At 32.1% G+C, this 18,748-nt stretch overlaps 1 protein-coding gene across 1 annotated transcript; it reads right to left on the bottom strand.

The window, feature by feature from the left end:
- Positions 1–9,043: 9,043 nt before the first annotated feature.
- On the bottom strand, positions 9,044–11,801 carry LOC130941931 (vesicle transport v-SNARE 13-like). The gene is made up of 4 exons (XM_057870574.1): positions 11,233–11,801; positions 10,795–11,021; positions 10,552–10,725; positions 9,044–9,184 (listed from the first exon to the last, which is right to left on the bottom strand). The coding sequence occupies exons 2-4, from the start codon at positions 10,963–10,965 to the stop codon at positions 9,044–9,046; spliced, it is 486 nt and encodes a 161-aa protein (XP_057726557.1). The 5' UTR covers positions 10,966–11,021; positions 11,233–11,801.
- Positions 11,802–18,748: the final 6,947 nt, after the last annotated feature.

Genomic DNA, 18,748 nt, shown 5'->3' with positions numbered 1-18,748 from the left:
TGTCCGAAAAACTTTGGACAACCTCGTCTACAACAACATTGAACGGAAACCCCTGATTCCAAACAGATGAACCATCTCTGTCATTTTCAAAAGCGTGGAGCTTATCATGTTTTGCACTAAAACTGGACAGGTCTTCAAGTTGAATAACAGCTTCTTTGCCATGTTCTCTGTCGGTAGCAGTATCATCAGTTTTCCTTTTCTTAAATACAATCCCTTTCTTCCGAGGAAGGGGCTGGTCAACTTCACCCCCAGCATCCATTTTTTCAGCATTTGAAGATAAACCTTCAAAATTCTTGGATTTAAATCGTGCCCTAAGGGTAGAAGCCGACACTCCCGGAAATCTTCCGACTGTCAGAAAGACAAAAAGCAATCATCAGTAAAACAATTATTCAATCCAAAAACCAACTGAAAACAAAATATATTCTCACCAAAATAATCCATCACAGCCGACCTATTATCCTCCCAAGGAAGCAACTCAGACACAGACACCAATCCCCCCTTAGCTACCATTTCCATCAGAAAAGATATAATACATTCATTTCGGTTAGTTATCAATTCAGGACCCAAGATATGTTGGGGTTGACAACACCAATACAAGGGAAACTTCTCCCCAAGGTGTTCATCTAGATAAAAGGGGAATTCTTCATCCACTGACTTAACTTTCAAAAACATTTCCTTGAAATCTTTGAAGGAAGATTTATATAATTTGAAAACTGAAAAACCAGGTGTGCTGTTTAAGTTTACCCACAATCCCTTCCATACCCCTTTAGCTTGAAATAATGAAAAGAAAAGCTCCAGCTCCGGATTAATTTCCAGAAATTCCATCAAGACTTGAAAACACTTTATGTATGCCCAACCATTGGGATGAACCTGTGACGGAGCACAGTTCAGTTGTTTCAAAACGTCACACTCAAACTGACTAAATAGGAGCCGGACTCTCAGTTCTTCTAAAACACAACTATATATAAAGAAATTTTCGAAGTCACTTTTTCGGTGAAAAACGCGATCAGAACGATTGCATGGCAATAATTCTAAGCGAAAACCAGGCTTTACTACCCTAGCCATATTAACTTGACCAACACTATCCTTATTAGAAAATAAAGAAGCCCTTATTTTTACATCATCATCAACCCAGTCGTACGACTCGTTGCCTTCGACCTTGGGCAACGATTTCACTCTCTTCTCACTCATTGTTCTTGATAGATTCAGAGGAACAGAAGAAAAGAAATGAAAAGCGGAAACAGATATGTCACTAACCTCTAGTACCCATAGTGTTTAAAAGATTCTGGATAAAACCCTCCAATCTGGTACAGATACAAAAATACTAACCGTTTGGTTGCTTAACTTCTTCAATCTATGATAAACATCAATACCATTAAATGAAACACACTACCAACGGTTAAAATTAAATCTTGGAACTTGCACCTATCTAGCAAAAGTAATAATTAAAATTGTACATGTATCGATACTTGGGTAATAATTACAATAGTCAGTCCTTTCAGTTACTTTAAAAGAGATACGCTGATCTGGGGGCACAGTGTACCGAGCTATAACTCGCCTATGATAAAGCTCAACCTATCTCTTTAAAACAGGTCAAGCTTGGGGGCTGTGATATGACCAGTAAACATCGGTTACGAGTTATAGCTCGGTAACGCCTGAGATCCAAACATAACCGACGATTCCATAACGGCCATTAATCAATAACGTCGGATTTACAATTAAATCTCTTCCTGGTCATTACGACCTAAGGAAAACGGCCGACCTTTTCCGCTAATATAAAGCAGACAGGAAGAGCTAAGAGAGGTATGTCACTTATTCCAAAAATAAAGATCTATCATCCACTTTGCACTAATTTGAGTGTCGGAGTGCCTTTGCAGGTACCCACCCCTGCCGTTCATCCTTTGCCGACGTATATCTTGGTTCACCCTTAAAGTCCACCGACCTTACCAGAGGACAAGTTATACTTCGGGATAATCAGGCAAGAACAGCTGCCAATTAGAATTATTAGGTGTGCGTTATAGTATCACACCAATAAAATTTGACACCGTTAGAATGAAAATGACGAAAAAACTAAAATAACTAACTTAAAATCTTTAAAAGACAAATTTAATTAAAAAATCTTTTAAAAATTAATTTAAAAAATAAATAATTTTTTAGAGATTAATTTAACCAAATCACTTATTTTTTCTCCAAAAACTATTGACCGGTATCAAATATATTATTATCATTATTATTATTATTATTATTATTATTATTATAAGATAATTTAAGAGAAGTTGTTTAGTACGATCTGTGAGTGTAATTTACAATTGTTGACGATAATAATGGGGTGTCAAGATAAAGGCAAAAGGTGAGAAAAGTTATTAAATTCATTTTTTTTTAAATATTAGAAATTCAAAAACACTCGACTCTTTCTAACATTGCAGAATAAATTGGTAAATCTTAAATAATTTTTTTGAAGTCGAAATTCAAAATCTTGTGCTTTATTTAATTTTTTCACTTTTTATTTGATTTTTTTTATCGATCTTTTTTTTTTATTTTAGTTTCTGTATTTTATTTTTGCGTCAGACACTTTGTATATTTTTTTTGTTTTTAATTTTATTTTTGAAATTGCAATTGAAATATTGACACATACATTTATAAAAGGAGTCGATTTTTTGGTTCATAAATTAAAATTATGAAACAAAATTCAAAAAATATTAATTTATTTATTATTAACAATAACATAAAAAATTAAGTAAAAAAAAAGCACGCCCAATAGAACATTTTTAATAACAAATTATAGTTTTATTATAAAAAGAAAAATCTTGAACTTGATTGTAGTTACTCAGTAGTGAGATTGTGATTTTGAATATTAAAAAATTAGTGCTTTTTAATTAACATGTTAAATTTATCTATAACATCTTTTATTTCTGGTGATGAAAGAAGAAAGGATACTAAAAATATTCTCATACTTCGAATTACAAAAATGATTTTATTGTTGACAAGTAGGGATGACAACGGATAACGGGTAAACATAATCCGTCCCCGTCACCTATAATCCGTCTCTGTCTCTGCCCCATTTCCACGACAGATAATGGAGATTCTGTATCCGCCGAAAATTGGAGTCTTCACAAATATTCGCAGATTTTTAAAAAATTAAAAAAAAATTGTAAACATAAACAATTCTCAATTAACATTACAATAATCTTCATCACCAACAACATTAACTCAAAAATTCACAATTCATGCCCAAACTAAATCAATCCAAACCATAAAAACATTCAGATGCATTCATCCAATTTCAAATCTACTTCTGCTAAACACAACCACATACCAAATTTATCAACTAGATGCATCAAACACAAGCAGCCATCACTAACCCAAAAAAATTAAACCAAACCTAAAATAATAAAACTGTTTACCAAATACCACACTGCCTTGTACATTTATATAAACCGCATCAACCATCAAAAACCACAAAATTTTTCTGCAAACCCACTTTAAACCTTCATAAAAAACAGAAGCAGATTAAAAAAAGTTAAAACTGTATTTGTTGAGAAAATAAATCAATCTGAAAAGAAGAAAAATAAAATAAAATAAATTCTATTTTGAAAGGAAAAATAGAAATACTTTTACCAAATACAGAGGCGGCGACACAATGGAGATTGGACTGCCTTGCCAAAGACGAAGACGGCGACGCCAAAGAACACTTCTTCTAATGACAACGACGGTTAGCCGAAGACGAAGATGCTTCAAGCTCCTCGCAACGCTGGCGACGACGGTTCTCCTCGGGGTGTGTCAGTGTCAGGCGCACGATGTCAACTCTACCTTCTGAAGTGACGTTGAGAGTGAGAGGTGGAAGTGAGAGAAAACGAGGGTGGCGGTCTGGCAGATGGTGGTGAGATTAGAGGAGGGTGGCGGAGAGAAGAAGAGGGAGAAGAAAAGGCAGAGAGTCTGAGAGGAGTGACGGCAGAGAAACTGAATAAAGGTTAGGAGAGTTAAGGTTTGTCAACAAAATATATATATTAAGGGTATTTTTGACGTTTATATATACGGGTATTATACGAGTCTCCATGGGGCGGGGACTTTGCTCCCTTCTCCCGCCCCTTTTATTTCACGGGTCCCCGTCCCCGCCCCCCACGGGTTAAAAAAACTCCCCCAAATCTATCTTCCGACGGGTTAATCCCCGCAGATACCCGCCCCATCGAGAGAAATTGCCATGCCTATTGACAAGACATGATGGTGTCGACTATATTCATCATAGATTAAGTACATCTTATATAAATACTATAGGATAGTTGCTAAATAATTTTCTATTAGAATTTGTCTTCTACATAACAACATAGATTTGATTAATCTTTTTTATTTATCAATTCAAAATCATATTTTATCAATAAAAAATATAGAAAATAATGCTTTAAAAAAAATGCAAACAATAAGTTAACAAAGGAAAGTTAATTTTAATTTTAAAAATTAAATTTTAAATTAATTAGGTTTAATTATAATTTTAAATATTTTTTTGCTATAACTGCTCTCTCGTAATCCTGTGCCACTGACGCCACTACTGTATCATGACCCCAGTGTCTCCCGCAGTTCTTGTTTTATTATTTATTTTTTTATCAACTAAGTCGGATGTTTATTTTATTATGTATGCAGACGATTTTTTTCATTCTAAAGTAGATGTTTATTTGGATATACCATTGGTATTTTACTTGATTTGTTTGATTCTGCATACACATGATCTGCAAAATGTTCATTTTTACTATGTATATAGATGATTCTTTTCACTAAGATGTGAATGTTTATTTGGATCATATCATTTGGGTGAACGAAGCAAAGCAACATGCGATGGAAGTGGTGAAGACACAATGCAACAGCGCGCAAGCAAGGGCAGAAGTGCAGCATTGGAGCAGCGGCAGAACAAGCTAAGGCTTCTGGCTCGGCGACAGTGTGACGTCACGAGGGGAGAAGAAGGCGCACAGCAGCAGCATCACTTGCAGGGAGAACAAGGGCGGCGTGACGCATGGGAGAAGAAGGTGCAGCGGTGACGTCGAGAGCAGGGAATGCGACGCAGGGAAGAAGAAGAAGGTACAGCGGCAGCGTCGGTTGCAGGGAGCACAAAGGTGATGCAACGCATATGGGAGAAACAGGTGCAACAGGGGAGGTAAAGTGCGTTGGTGATGGCGCGACAGGAAAGAGAAGTAAAGCGACTGCGATAAAAAGAGAGAAAGGTAAAAGGTAAAAGGTAAGAGTTGTGAATGATAAATGGAATGGAATATTTTTTATTTTAATAAGCTTCGAGCTCACTCCATTATTCACGCGCTTTTCGTATCCCGTTTTATATCAATAAAATTCTTACCAATATCTTATAAAAAATTATATTATTATATGATGTCTCATGTGTGTGATGTGTCTTATTTTATTGGTTTAATAAAATATTTAATTAAAATAATAAATAAATAAAGTTATATATTTATTTTGAAATGTAACCAACTTAATAAAAGTTAATTTTTATGAAAAAGAAATTAGAATTCAGTCTTTTTTTTCTATCTATAAATTTTTTTTTTCTTTATTTACCATCAATAACTTAATTGAAGAAAGAATTAAGAAGGTAACATCTTCATAATATTATTATCATCATAGATATATCAAAGTTAGTAATTCTTCTCATTTTATTTGTGATAGTCATAAATTTTAAGATCTTTTATATAAATGATAATTTTATAATGTATATTAAAAATTATATTAAGTCTTAACATATCTACCTATAAGTATTACCATAGAAAACTCTTCAACTTTAGGATCACAAACCTCGCACTCAATGTATCTTCATTGAGAACAAAAACTCAATATTCTAGAACCTCATGCAAGATGCACCTTGAACCATATATGCATTAGGGTGCTACCAAATAGTTACAATTATGTATTCAATCAACTTTTTCAGATTTTACGTATTGCTAAAAGTAATAGTATTTTTATATATTTAAATAAAAACCTCACTTATGAGGTGATAAAGTAACGCACTGTTCGGTGAAGACTCAAGCCTAACATGCATGCGACGTCGCAATACTTCACAAGATATTCATAAGATATGCGGCACTTTTATTAGTTACAAGCCACTCTCCCTTTTCGTAGTCCCAGTGTTTCTTCTCCTTTTTTTTTTCCCTACTCATTTTTTGGCTTATCAAAACGTAACATGGTAAGTTGGAAAACCACATGACCAGTATCCAATTTCATCACTTTGCCTAGCTATTATTTTTATTTTTTTCTTTTTTTTCTAATTTTTAAAGGGAATTAACTATAACTTAAGGGGAAGCTAGAGTAGTTAATTTCCTAGTTTTTCATTTCTTGGACGTCTACAAGAAAGGTGATGCGAATCTAACTCCAACAAGACTCAACGATATGGACAAATTCATATTAGGGAGAGCCATCACTCATGCTTAATATTTTTGGCAACCAACTATGTATATAAAAAATCAATAACTAAATTAATTATTCATTTAAAATATATATTAAAATATAAAATACACATAAAAATTATATAATAATATATATAATATATACAAATACGTATAATATTTTTGTTTGGTACCATATGTTTTAAGGACGTATTTGGGAGATATTGGCTCTTTTATTTTTTATTTATTTTATTTTTTTGAAAACTAATTTAAGAAGGTTTGGCGGAACTTTAATGCCGTTAAGGTTACGGTATACGTACTAATAAGATTTTTCAAGTAACAAACAAAATTCAAAACCTTATACTTAAGAAAAATAAATTTCGAACATTTAAGTCTTGTGTTAATCCTCCCTAATAACTGCTGTTTTAGCCGATTTGAATTTATAAGTAAATAGGCTCGATACTTATTTGTTTGGAATACACAAGAGGTAAAAAAGAGTGCAGTAGAGGAAAACGATTAAGAATCACCCAAAAAATATATCCTTGGACCCACATTACATTCCTTTACTTGTCTTTCTTTTCATCTTTTAAGTTTTATGTTTTGCATATTATTGGTAATCCCCATAAGCTAGGGCAACTTAATTTAAACAAGGAAAAGTATAGGTGAACAATGAAAATATTAAACAATATAAATAATAGATATATCGGATGTTCATTTTACTAGTATATGGATGGTTATTTTAATATTAAAATTTAAAAGGTTAATTTGGAGGTGTAGTGTGTTTTTATTTGATTGGTGGTTGTTCATATTGTTCAATAAAGTCATTGTCCCCCTAGCATTCCCCTTTAAACAAACAATAATCCTCATTAATGGTTAATTTTATACGCTGAACAACTGTGGGCAAAACCCATTGAAACTTCAACCATTGAAATTTGAAGTAAATGGCCTAACTCTTTGTCAAGATCATCATGGCAAAGTATATTAGATTGCGTTTCTTTTTAAAGACAAGACAAAATATAGAACATGATATTAAAATAGAAATAATAAAATAGAGTCATTAAAAATTATTTTTTATGTATTGTGTTTGAATACGATGTATAAGATACTAATATAATATCTAGTATTATGTTTAGATATACATGAATAAGACTAAAATATTATATGAAATAACTAAAATAGCCATGTGATTTCAAATTTTTCGCATCAAGTACAAATTAATTTAATAGAGAATGAGAGTATGTAGGAATACACAGGAGTTCGTAGGAGTACATAGACATAGGAGTATATAAGCGTAGAAGTACAAGAAATTACAAGAAGAATTGGTCTATAAACCAACAAGGTAAAAATGGTATTGAAGTAAAAATGATAAGAAAAAAAGGAATTATCCAGCCAAGAAATTCTATAAGAAGAAGAGAGAACATGTAAAGAGAAAAAAGAACCTATAGATACAAAAAGAATAGAAGACACTACAAGAAAAAGCGTATTTTTCGACGCAAAAAATCGACGGCTATATCTCCCGTCGATATTTTTCGACGGCTTGCTGTCGATATTTAAAAAAAAAAGATAATAAAAAATTAAATAATAAAATCGACAGCTTGGTCATCGATTTTTTTATGATGCATTAACCCAATATTAACTATCGTCATATTGTTGACGAACCAGGGGTGAAAATACTTTTCTTTTAAAATCGACGGATACAGCATCTATTTTGATATTTAAAATTTCGACAATGTTTCCGTCGATAAATTTAAACTGTCTAGATTGCTTTTAAAATCAAATAAATGGTGTGGATATAATATATAAAATAGACGCTAAGAGCGTTCCTTTTTTTCAAATTAAAATCGACAAATATGCCGCCAATTTTTATTGTTAAAACACAACCCCACGTCCACTTCCCGCCTCCAAGTTCAGAAACACAATTTTACTCCAAATTTCCCATTTTCTTACCAACCCTCATTTTACCCCAAATTCACCAACCTTCATTTTCCGCTGCCAGCATCACGGTTGCACCGTAGTCACTTCGTTTGCTCGCGTCGCTGTCGCGCTCTATTGCTGCCGTCATTCCGTTTGCTTGCGCCGCTGTCGCTCCACTGCTGCTGTTGCTCCTTCTCTCTGTTATCGCCGTCACTCCTCTTATTTTGTTCCTTTTCCGGTCTCTCTGAATCGAGCTCACAAAAATTAGGTATCTTTTTCTGACTGTTACTAAACTCTTTTCAAAGTCAACTTCAGTTTCATTTGAAAATCCCCTATTTCAAGTGTAAATTATGACCTAATCGTAATCTCCTATTTTTTAAATCTAGAAATCCTAGTCATGTTTATTCTGGTTCTATTTTATTTTAATAGCTAAGACTATAGTGTGATGTTAATGTCAAAGGTTTGGTCCTCTACGAGAATTGCATGAGGAGGAAGGAGAAGAGGGTCTCCTTCTGAGAACAATTCAAGGCCTCGTCGAATTGCTCTCTTTGTTGAGCCTTTTCCTTTTGCGTGAGTTCCCCACTTTTTTGCTATTATTGCTTTTTCATTATGTGGATCGTTTGAAATTGAAACCATTTTTAGTTTGTTCTGTTCTAGAATTACAAAACATTGGGTTTTGGATTATTGCTATAGCTATTGAAATTGCTGTGTCAAGTGTTGACTTTGTGATTATTGGATAGCGTTTATCATCAATAAAAAGTTATAAGTATAATTGCAAGGACTATGGCTACCATGAATGAGCCAAAAATCCATTTATTCGTACTCATCCTTCTTGAGATGGCTGTCAAAATCTTGTTGCTTTCATCGATGTTATCATCCACTCCACGAAGCTGCATTGCATATTGCGTATATGGTTAGTTAGTATTTTGGTTAGTAGTTGATGCGGAATTTATAATCCACAAACTAACCGGTAAGTACACCGGGTCGTACCAAGTAATACCTCAGGTGAGTGAGGGTCGATCCTACGAGAATTGATGGACTAAGCAACAATGGTTAAATGATTTACTTAGTTAGGCAGGCAGAAAATGGTTTTGAGATGTTCAAAAGGTTTAAAAAGTGACTTCAAAATATCAGAAGGCAAGCACGCAAGTAAATAAATTGAAAATACAATATTGGAGAAAACAGTTAAGGCTTCAGAGTTATCTATTTTTTGGATTGACTTTTTTTACTAACTATTTTAATCATGTAAGATTTAATTCATGGCAAACTATATGCGACTAGACCCTAATTCTTTAGACCTTCCTAGTCTCCTCTAAAATTCATCAAATGCCAATTTCTTAGTCAATTAATTTCAATTAGAGGGTGATGATCAAATTCCAGTTTATATGCCACAAAAATCCTAATTATCAAAAAATAAGGGGATTATATGTCACGTATCCCGTTAAATACAAACAATTAGAAATTCAGGATAATATGTTTTCAAACTGTTGTTCAAGTAAAGAGCTTTTCCAAGTTATACAAGAACTCAATTAGAACATGGGTCATACTTCTGTTCCACCTAAATTCATAAAATAAAGAACGAAAACAATTATTGAAATATAAATCAAAACATGAATTAAAATAGAAAAATAATAGTATCAATCCATACAATAGATAGAGCTCCTAACCTTAACAATGGAGGTATAGTTGTTCATGACTCAAAGAAAATAAGGATTCAGGTAAATTGTTTGAGATGGAATGTAAATTGGTATAGAATTCTCTAATGGAATCCCCTTAATCCCCCTAAAGAAGAAAAGTTTCTCCTTTTTATAACTAACCCTAATTAATTTTAAAATCTAATATCTAAAATTAAGATAATATCTTTTCCTATTTTCAAATTCAAAATTAAATAATCAACGCCTTGTAACGTGGGGACCACTTGGCTTCACTGGATCCGCGCCTAACTTGGCAGAGAGCTGCACCTTACTTGAGTGCCAAAATGGGCCCAAAAATCGCCCCCAGCGTTTTCTACGTTTTCTGCACGTGGCGCATGTCACGCGTATGCGTCGATGGTCTATTCTGCGTGTCACGCGTACGCATACCATTCGTTTTTCACGCGTACGCGTCAATTGCACAAGACTCAAAGTATCATCCATAATGGCTAAAAGGCAATTAATTCTTTATTAAACTTAACAATTTAAATGCAAATTCACTAGAAAAAGATGAGAAAGATGCTCACACATAAGTAGTACTAAATCTTGAAATGAAATGAAGTTACCGTGTTGTGGGCATGAAGTAGTGAGTGGCGTTGTTGATGCAAATCTTGGAGGATGGAGGCACCAAGCTCCTCTGTTTCCAACATGCTTCTCCTGCTCTCTTTTATTCTTTCAAATGACATATTCAATCTCTCTATAAACATCACCAGTCTTCTTCTATGATCATTTGATGATACCTGCATGCTATCATCATTACATCAACTAATTAACTACCAAAACAGAACACGAAGAATGATACCAACCGCCAATGTATCAGCCTGTCCCAATTCCAACAACTCATCATTATTATTATTAACAACCGATGTTATTCTTTTAAGCTCACTTTTCAAGTTGTTCAAATCGGTTTCGTATTCCTTTAACTTGACAAGAAGAGATGCCTTCATGCTTGCTTGCAAACTCCTGGCTTCAAGCTCCATTTTTCGAATTTAAATATATATTCTTTTCCGGAAAGCCAAACAATCTGTACCTTTTCCTATGGCAAATATCCAATATTAGTCTAACCTTTGATGCTGGAATAAAACTGCTTAAATTTAAAATTTATCATCATTCCAACTTTCTTAGATACTACATGTTGTTTCTGTTCTTATTCTTTATTTTGTTGATTTATTTCCAAATAGAAAGTGGAATATAGCACTTGTGAACATAGTGAATAGCTGTGACATTAAATTATTTTGTTGATTTACCTGTGTGAAGGTTGATTGTTTTCCTGTGCAGTGGTAAGCTTGCTGACTTGCAATTTGGGAGCATCTATTTGCTAGCTGCTGGATTCTGTCTCTTTTTGGTTGATAGATTCTTCTAGGTAACTGAGTTTGTGTGGTAAAAAAATCTTTACAATTAAAATATTTGGATTGGCAAGTTGACTGGGTAATGGGCATTGTCTGGGTTTATATACCAATGTCTTAAATAGTTTAGGTGTAAATATGAATCTAGAATTTTTTGTGTCCTTAGCCCCTATTATACAATCTCTCGCTAGCTGTCCACCAAATACAAGTAGGAGCTTGCAAAAATGATCCTGGATCAGTTTTGGACTACCTCTCTGCTCATTTACATTGAAGAAACACTCAAATGGACTATATTGCAGGCTCGCCATGTCTTCATCCTTGTGTTGACTTTGGAGTTTTCTCCAGGGAACAGACATAGAAATACCATAGCTGGTGTGTTACTAAGGATAAATAAGGTCTTGTGAGAGTTACTAGTGTGTGGATACTGTTTTGGCTCTAAAATATTATTGTACAGTGTGGTATTGCGTACTTGCTTGTCTTAGCAAAACATGGCTATTACACCGCTGGTTCTTGATTATAAGTTAATTAATTTTGTGAATTACCATCCTTATCCTTCCCAAACGTAGTAGTTATAAACCCTTGTTTAGATTATTGTGGATGTTATCCATCTGTAAAGTTCTTTATGCTTTTTGGGTATTAGAATTCCATCAGGATCACATTGGTGTCATGGTGTGTGGATGTTTTCCAGCTGTAAAGTTTGGGAGGAAGGACGTCTAAGATGAAATATGAAGTTTATCCTTATATTTAATAACATCTTTTTACCAAATTTATTCTGGCTTCCTTCTGTTCTTCAATTTTCATTTTTAGCTTTCTAATATTTAATATAACTTTTATTTTTATATATAGAAGTTTATTATCTAATATTTTGTATAAATTTTATTTTTATATTTAAAAACTTATTTGTATTAATTGTCTACTATTTTTTAAATAAAAAATAATTAAAATATATAGCTATCAAAATCGACAGCAGTATTGTCGCTTTTTAAATTTAAAATAGACAATAAACAATAAAATACAAACAAAGAATATGTCGATATCTAAATAATTAAATCGACGGCTCTTTTTGTCGATTTTATTGATTCAAATATCAACGGCAATATTGTTGATTTTATTAAGCATTTGTCGGTATCTAAATAATTAAATCGACGTCTCTTTTTCGATTTTATTGAATCAAATATCGATAAAAATGTTGTCGATTTTATATAAAAATATTGACGGCGAAGTTGTTGATTTTACTAAGAAGGCAAAATTCTCAAACTCATATTATAGACGGAAATGCTTTTGATTTTATTAGATTATTATTGACAGCTTAGCAAGCCGTCGATTTTATTAGAATTTTGAAAAACTGACAAGTTTAATAGCGACCACTTAATATTATCGACAGCTTGGCCGTCGATTATTTTAACCATATTTTTTGTAATGAGAAGAGAGTACCTCTTTGAGAATGACGATGTAAAGAAGAAGCTCAAATTAGGAAAAATAAGAAGAGGATAATAGTGGAATAATAAAAAAATATCTATAGACAAAAAGGAAAAAAGATTTGATAAAAAAATCTATGTCCACTCCCCCAAATTCCCATGTCTATAGTTGTCCTTCATAAAAGAGTGGACACAGAAATATTAAAAAATTGTACTAGAGACAATGTGTTCAGTGTCAATGTCTCTCTGCCTTCAAACACTTTTTAAACATTTATTGTCTATGTCTCTGTGTCCTATCTGCAAAAACAAACACTACCTTAGACTCTATTTTATAGACACATGACACTGATACAGAAATACAAAAATATAAAATTATATTTAATAAATAAGATATTGATAGATGTAATATATTTAGAGATATTAAATTAGTATATTTTATATTTTTTAACAAAAATGATACAAAAGTACTAATAAAAGACATAGCTTTCTTTGTTTTATTATTTTTATTAAATTTTTATAATTATATTTTTTATCAATATATTTTTCTTCTTAAATTTTTTGTATAAAATCAAAGAAAATAAATTATACTTTCATAATTTATTTTAATTTATCATCGAATAAAATACAAGAATACTAAATTTTATATATGTGTCTCTTGTGTCCAGTGACGGACCTAAAAATTTTAGTTATGGGGCAAAAATACTAAAATAAATTTTGCTAAATATTGATATATTTATATTTTAAAACTAAAATCATATATATAAGAACCCAAAAAAAAATTGGATCTATATATAAAAATTGGAAAGTATATTAATTTAAAATAAAAAAATTAATTGAAATAATTTTCTCTTTTTGTTTTAAAATAATTAAATATTGTATTTTATATATTTTTAAATTAATTTTAATATATTGTCAATTTAAAGAATATTAATTAAAAAATAGATAACATTCTTTCTTATCTTAACTAATTTTTGAGAAAAACCCTAATAATTTCACTTATATTTAGATAATTAAGTTTCAACTTATTAATAATTAATTACTTGGTTAGTTTTAAAAACATATTATCAATATTTATTAATGTTGAATTTGTTTATTTATTTATTCTTAGTTTTGATACTTATAATATTCTTATTGTTTTATCTTTAATTTAATAATATAAAATTTCTTTTATCATAAATTTAATGGACGACAAAAATAATATAATAATAAAACTAAATATATTGATCTATATATACTTATTAATTTGTTTCTAAATTTCTAGTGGGATTAAGTGTTCTTCTCCTTCTCACTTAGATCAATCTTTTATTGTGTCTTGTTCTAAGTATTCTGTCTTGTTTTGTTTTTAAAATCAAACGTAACCTTATTAACAAGATTTTAAAAACCAAATCGGTCATCGAACCATTCTAGTTACAAAAATTGCTACACCGGTACAATTCTTTTTTTCATGTGTTTTGCCAGTTTGTACAACGGTCAGATGTACATGAGTGTAGTTTGATCATTAGAGAACAACCTACTAATTAGCCACAATATAGTCTTCCAACTGCGTCGCAAGTAGCAACTATAATTGTTGGTGATGATGTTGAAACAATGATTCGTAGACGAGATATTAAGGTACAAATTCATGCTGGTAGTCTACAAAAGATTCAGGAATTCGTTGGCTATTACGATTTACTACAATATCCTCTTATTTTTCCATTTAGAACTCATGGATGGAATATCAATACTCAAAATCAAAGTGGGGGCAAAGTATCACGTCGAACATATTATAGCTATATGCTCCAAATACAAATTCTCATTACCTACGCAGTATAGACTCCTGAAAATCCTGCCAAAAAATTGTACAATGTATCTAACATTTTTTTCCAAAATCTTAAACATTTGTAGATTCGCCCCGATCATCATTCCACTGTATTGCAAGCAGGCGACTTCTACAACAATATGTTGTAGACAACTATGTGAAAATTGAAACCAGACAATTAAGATGGGTTCGAACTAGACAAAAAATAATTACGGGCTGAATTATACCAAGACTTACAAGATGTGTTGCACACAGGAGAAACCAATACAGGTAAATATTGTTAGATCTAATGGCTACTTCGTAAATCATTAAGAATTATCCAAAATAATTATTGAAACTAACAATATTTCTCTCTATATTTGTCTTTAGAAAATGTTGGAAGAAAAGGAACAATATTATCATCGAATTCATTGGTAGCCATCGAGACATGACCCAACGATATGAAGAGGGAATGTCTATTGTTCTTAAAAAGGGCAAGCCAAATATTTTTCTCACAATAACATACAATCCATCTTGTACTGAAATAACTTTAGAACTCAACCCAGTTCAAACTCCACAAGATCATCCAGATCTAACAACTAAAATTTTTTGAGCCAAATTTGAACAGCTGAAAGAGGATGTAACTACTAAGGGTATCTTGGAAAAGGTAAAGAGTTATATCCATGTCACTTAGTTTTAAAAAAGAGGATTACCACATGTACATATGTTGCTAATATTAGAAAACAATGATAAGTTAATTGACCCGGAGTATTTTGATAGTTTGGTACATGCAGAGATACCATCTAAAGAAATAAAACCACACCTACATGATGCAGTGCTAAAACATATGATCTATGGTACTTGTGGAATACTTTATCAATCTTCACCCTACATGAAAAATGGCCAATGTAAACGCAACTACCCAAAAGAGTTCACAGCAGAGACACGAAGAGGTGACAACTCATATCCGCAATATAAGTGATAATTTGACACTCTAATACTGATTAACTAAAATGTCAATGTTGACAATAGATAGGTAGTTCCATACAACCCTTGACTACTACTAAAGTTTGATTGCCATGTTAATGTTGAGATATGTAGTAGCATCAATAGTATAAAATATCTCTACAAGTATTGCTACAAGGGTCCAGACCGAATTGCAATGAAAGTTCACAAAGGTTATCATATTGACGAGGTCCAACAGTTTGTTGATGCAAGATGGATTGCCGCTCTAGAGGCATGTTGGAGAATATTTAAATTTAACCTTTATCGAATGTATCTATATGTGGAAAGGTTACAAATTCATTTGTCAAATCAACATCAAGTGAGCTTCTATAATCACCAAACCATCCCTGAAATACTTAATGATGATTATTTCTCTAGAACAATGCTTACTGAATTCTTTGCCCTAAATCGTGAGGAGAACCAACAATCTAAGCATTTTTTGTACAGGAAAATTTTCGAGTATTATACTTGGCACAACAAGGAAAAGGAATGGCGTCGACACAAGACACAGAGGAGATCCATCTGTTGAATTTATACTGTATCACCTTCAGATGGAGAAAATTCTATTTGCATATTCTGTTATCTAATGCCAGAGCACCAACCAGTTGGGATGACTTGCTAATAGTGAATGGGGTCCAATATTCGTCCTTCAAGTAATCTGCTCAACACCGAGAATTGTTAGAGAGTGACAGTAGCATCCGTGTGTGTTTGGTTGAGGCTTCTGTTTTACGATTGCCACGTGCTTTACAAAGGTTGTTTGCAACCATCTTAATATTTTGTGAGCCTACAGATATAAGAAGTTTATGGGATGAATTTTTTTCATATATGGTGGATGATTATTCGTCAACCAGCACTACAACAGCCTTAGTGTTAACAAATGGGCTACTCAGGGATATAAATGGTATATTTCTTCAGCATAAAAAATAGATTATACAATATAATTTGCCAGCTCTAACTCCTGAAAATGATAATGATAACTCAATACCCAGAGTTATCCAAGAAGAACTGTCCGTCGAAGTACTCCAGGAAGCCCTATGTTCCATAGAAAGATTGAATAATGACCAATCTAAAGCTTTCAAGTACATTATGAATACAATTGATCGAAGAAAAAGTGGAGTGTTCTTTGTTGATGGGCTGGGAGGAATAGGCAAAACATTTCTTTACAGAGCTATAATTGCATAATTGAGAAATAAAGGTCATATTGTCTTAGTAACTGTATCATCAGGAATAGCTGCAACATTATTGCCTGGGGGTCGAACAACTCATTCTAGGTTTAAGATCCCAATTAATGCAGAACCATCATCCATTTGCAACATAAGCAAATAATCAGATCTTTCAAAGCTGATTAGACAAACAATGGCAATAATTTGGGATGAATCACCAATGGCAAATAAAGAATCGGTGCAATCATTAGACCGCACTTTGAGAGACATATTAGCAAATGATATGCCATTTGGAGGAAAAGTGATGGTGATGGGAGGAGATTTTAGTCAAGTACTGCCTGTTGTGGTAAAAGGTAATAAGTCACAAATGATTTCGACTTCTATAGTTAAGTCTCATTTATGGGCTTCCACTCAAATTTTTCATTTACGAAAAAATATGCGATCTTCTAATGATCATGTTTTTGCTGAATATCTTATGCGCATTGGTGATGGAATTGAGCCTACCATATATGAAGACTTTGTACGGATACAAGCAAATATGACAATTCCGTGGAAAGATGAAACATCATTACACAAGTTAATAGAAGAAATATTTTCAAACTTACAATTTATGGGTGGGATGCTTCTTACATGGTAGAAAGGGCAATATTGACGCTAAAAAATTATGATGTGCAATAGCTTAATGACATAATTATCAACCAGTTTCGAGGAAAAGAACGAAATTTAGTATCATTTGATGAGGTAGAAGGAGAAGCTAATAATTTATATCAACAAGAATACCTTTAACACAATTTCCATAGGCGGGTTGCCACCTCATGTGTTGAAGGTAAAAAAAAGGTGCACCTTTGATGTTATTGAGAAACATAGACCCTAAGGCTGGCTTATGCAATGGTACAAGGTTACTATATCGTGGAACTTTTTATAACATGTTGGATGTAGAAATTTTAACTGGCCATCACTGTGGAAAAAGAGCTTTCTTTTCTCGGATAAAACACAAAACAACAGAGAATTCAGGACCACCCTTTATACTTATCAGGAAGTAATTTCCTCTAAGGTTGAGTTTTGCAATAACAATAAACAAATCACAAGGATAGACCATTCCTAAAGTAGGGATCTATCTCATTAAACATGTGTTTATCCATGACCAATTATATGTTACTCTGTCTCGAAGTATTTCTCAGTCAACTACAAATATTTTAGTCAAAGAAGGAAAAATAGATGAAACAAGTGAAGAATTGACCAAAAAATGTGATTTTCAAAGAAATATTGTTAACTGCACCACAGGTAATTTATGTTCTTAGTAAATGTGTGTGTAGTTACTTCTTGGTACAATTCAGTCTTCATATCATTTTAATCTTTAAATCTTTTTCAATGATATAGATATTTTTGTGTACAAACTTCAATTTATTGACGATTAATGACTTATATTTTTTAATAGACAAATTAATTTCAAATGAGCTCATTAATATATGCTAGGAGATAAGGATAACAAATTTGAACATTTGTTTTACACAACAGGTATGTATTAATTATCATTAACTGAGATATACTAGAAATATATGAACAAATATCAATTACAGAAAGAAAGATTCCAAAGCCTCTAGAGTGCATGGAAAGATGATCAATCAATTTCATCAATTAAACCAATAGACAATAAAGTAATTTTTTAATTAATTACTGTGAAAGTTGCATTAAATATACATACTTCTATTTCTATGTTAGTAACCATAATCATATATTATCTAATAGGTTCATCCCCTTCAAATTTATTCTATTAGTTAGGGAGGTACGGTTAAAACAGACAAGACTCAATTCTGAAAGATGATAAAAAAAGGAAATACTACTCTAAAAACATATAAAGTAATGCAATCATCGTAATCAGAATATTATAGATATGCCTATTATTTATCCCTTTCTATCTTCTTTTTCTTCTTCTATTATATAAGGAAAAAAGTTGATGCCTAAAATGTTAAAAAGTTGCTTTGAGATTGCAACAAAGATTATGTTTTTTCATATTGAATAAAATTGTAAAAAATAATTTTATACCAGTGATA

This window comes from Arachis stenosperma, chromosome 7 (assembly GCF_014773155.1).
Source record: "Arachis stenosperma cultivar V10309 chromosome 7, arast.V10309.gnm1.PFL2, whole genome shotgun sequence".
NCBI lineage: Eukaryota > Viridiplantae > Streptophyta > Magnoliopsida > Fabales > Fabaceae > Arachis > Arachis stenosperma.
This window is presented reverse-complemented; position numbering and strand designations above follow the sequence as displayed.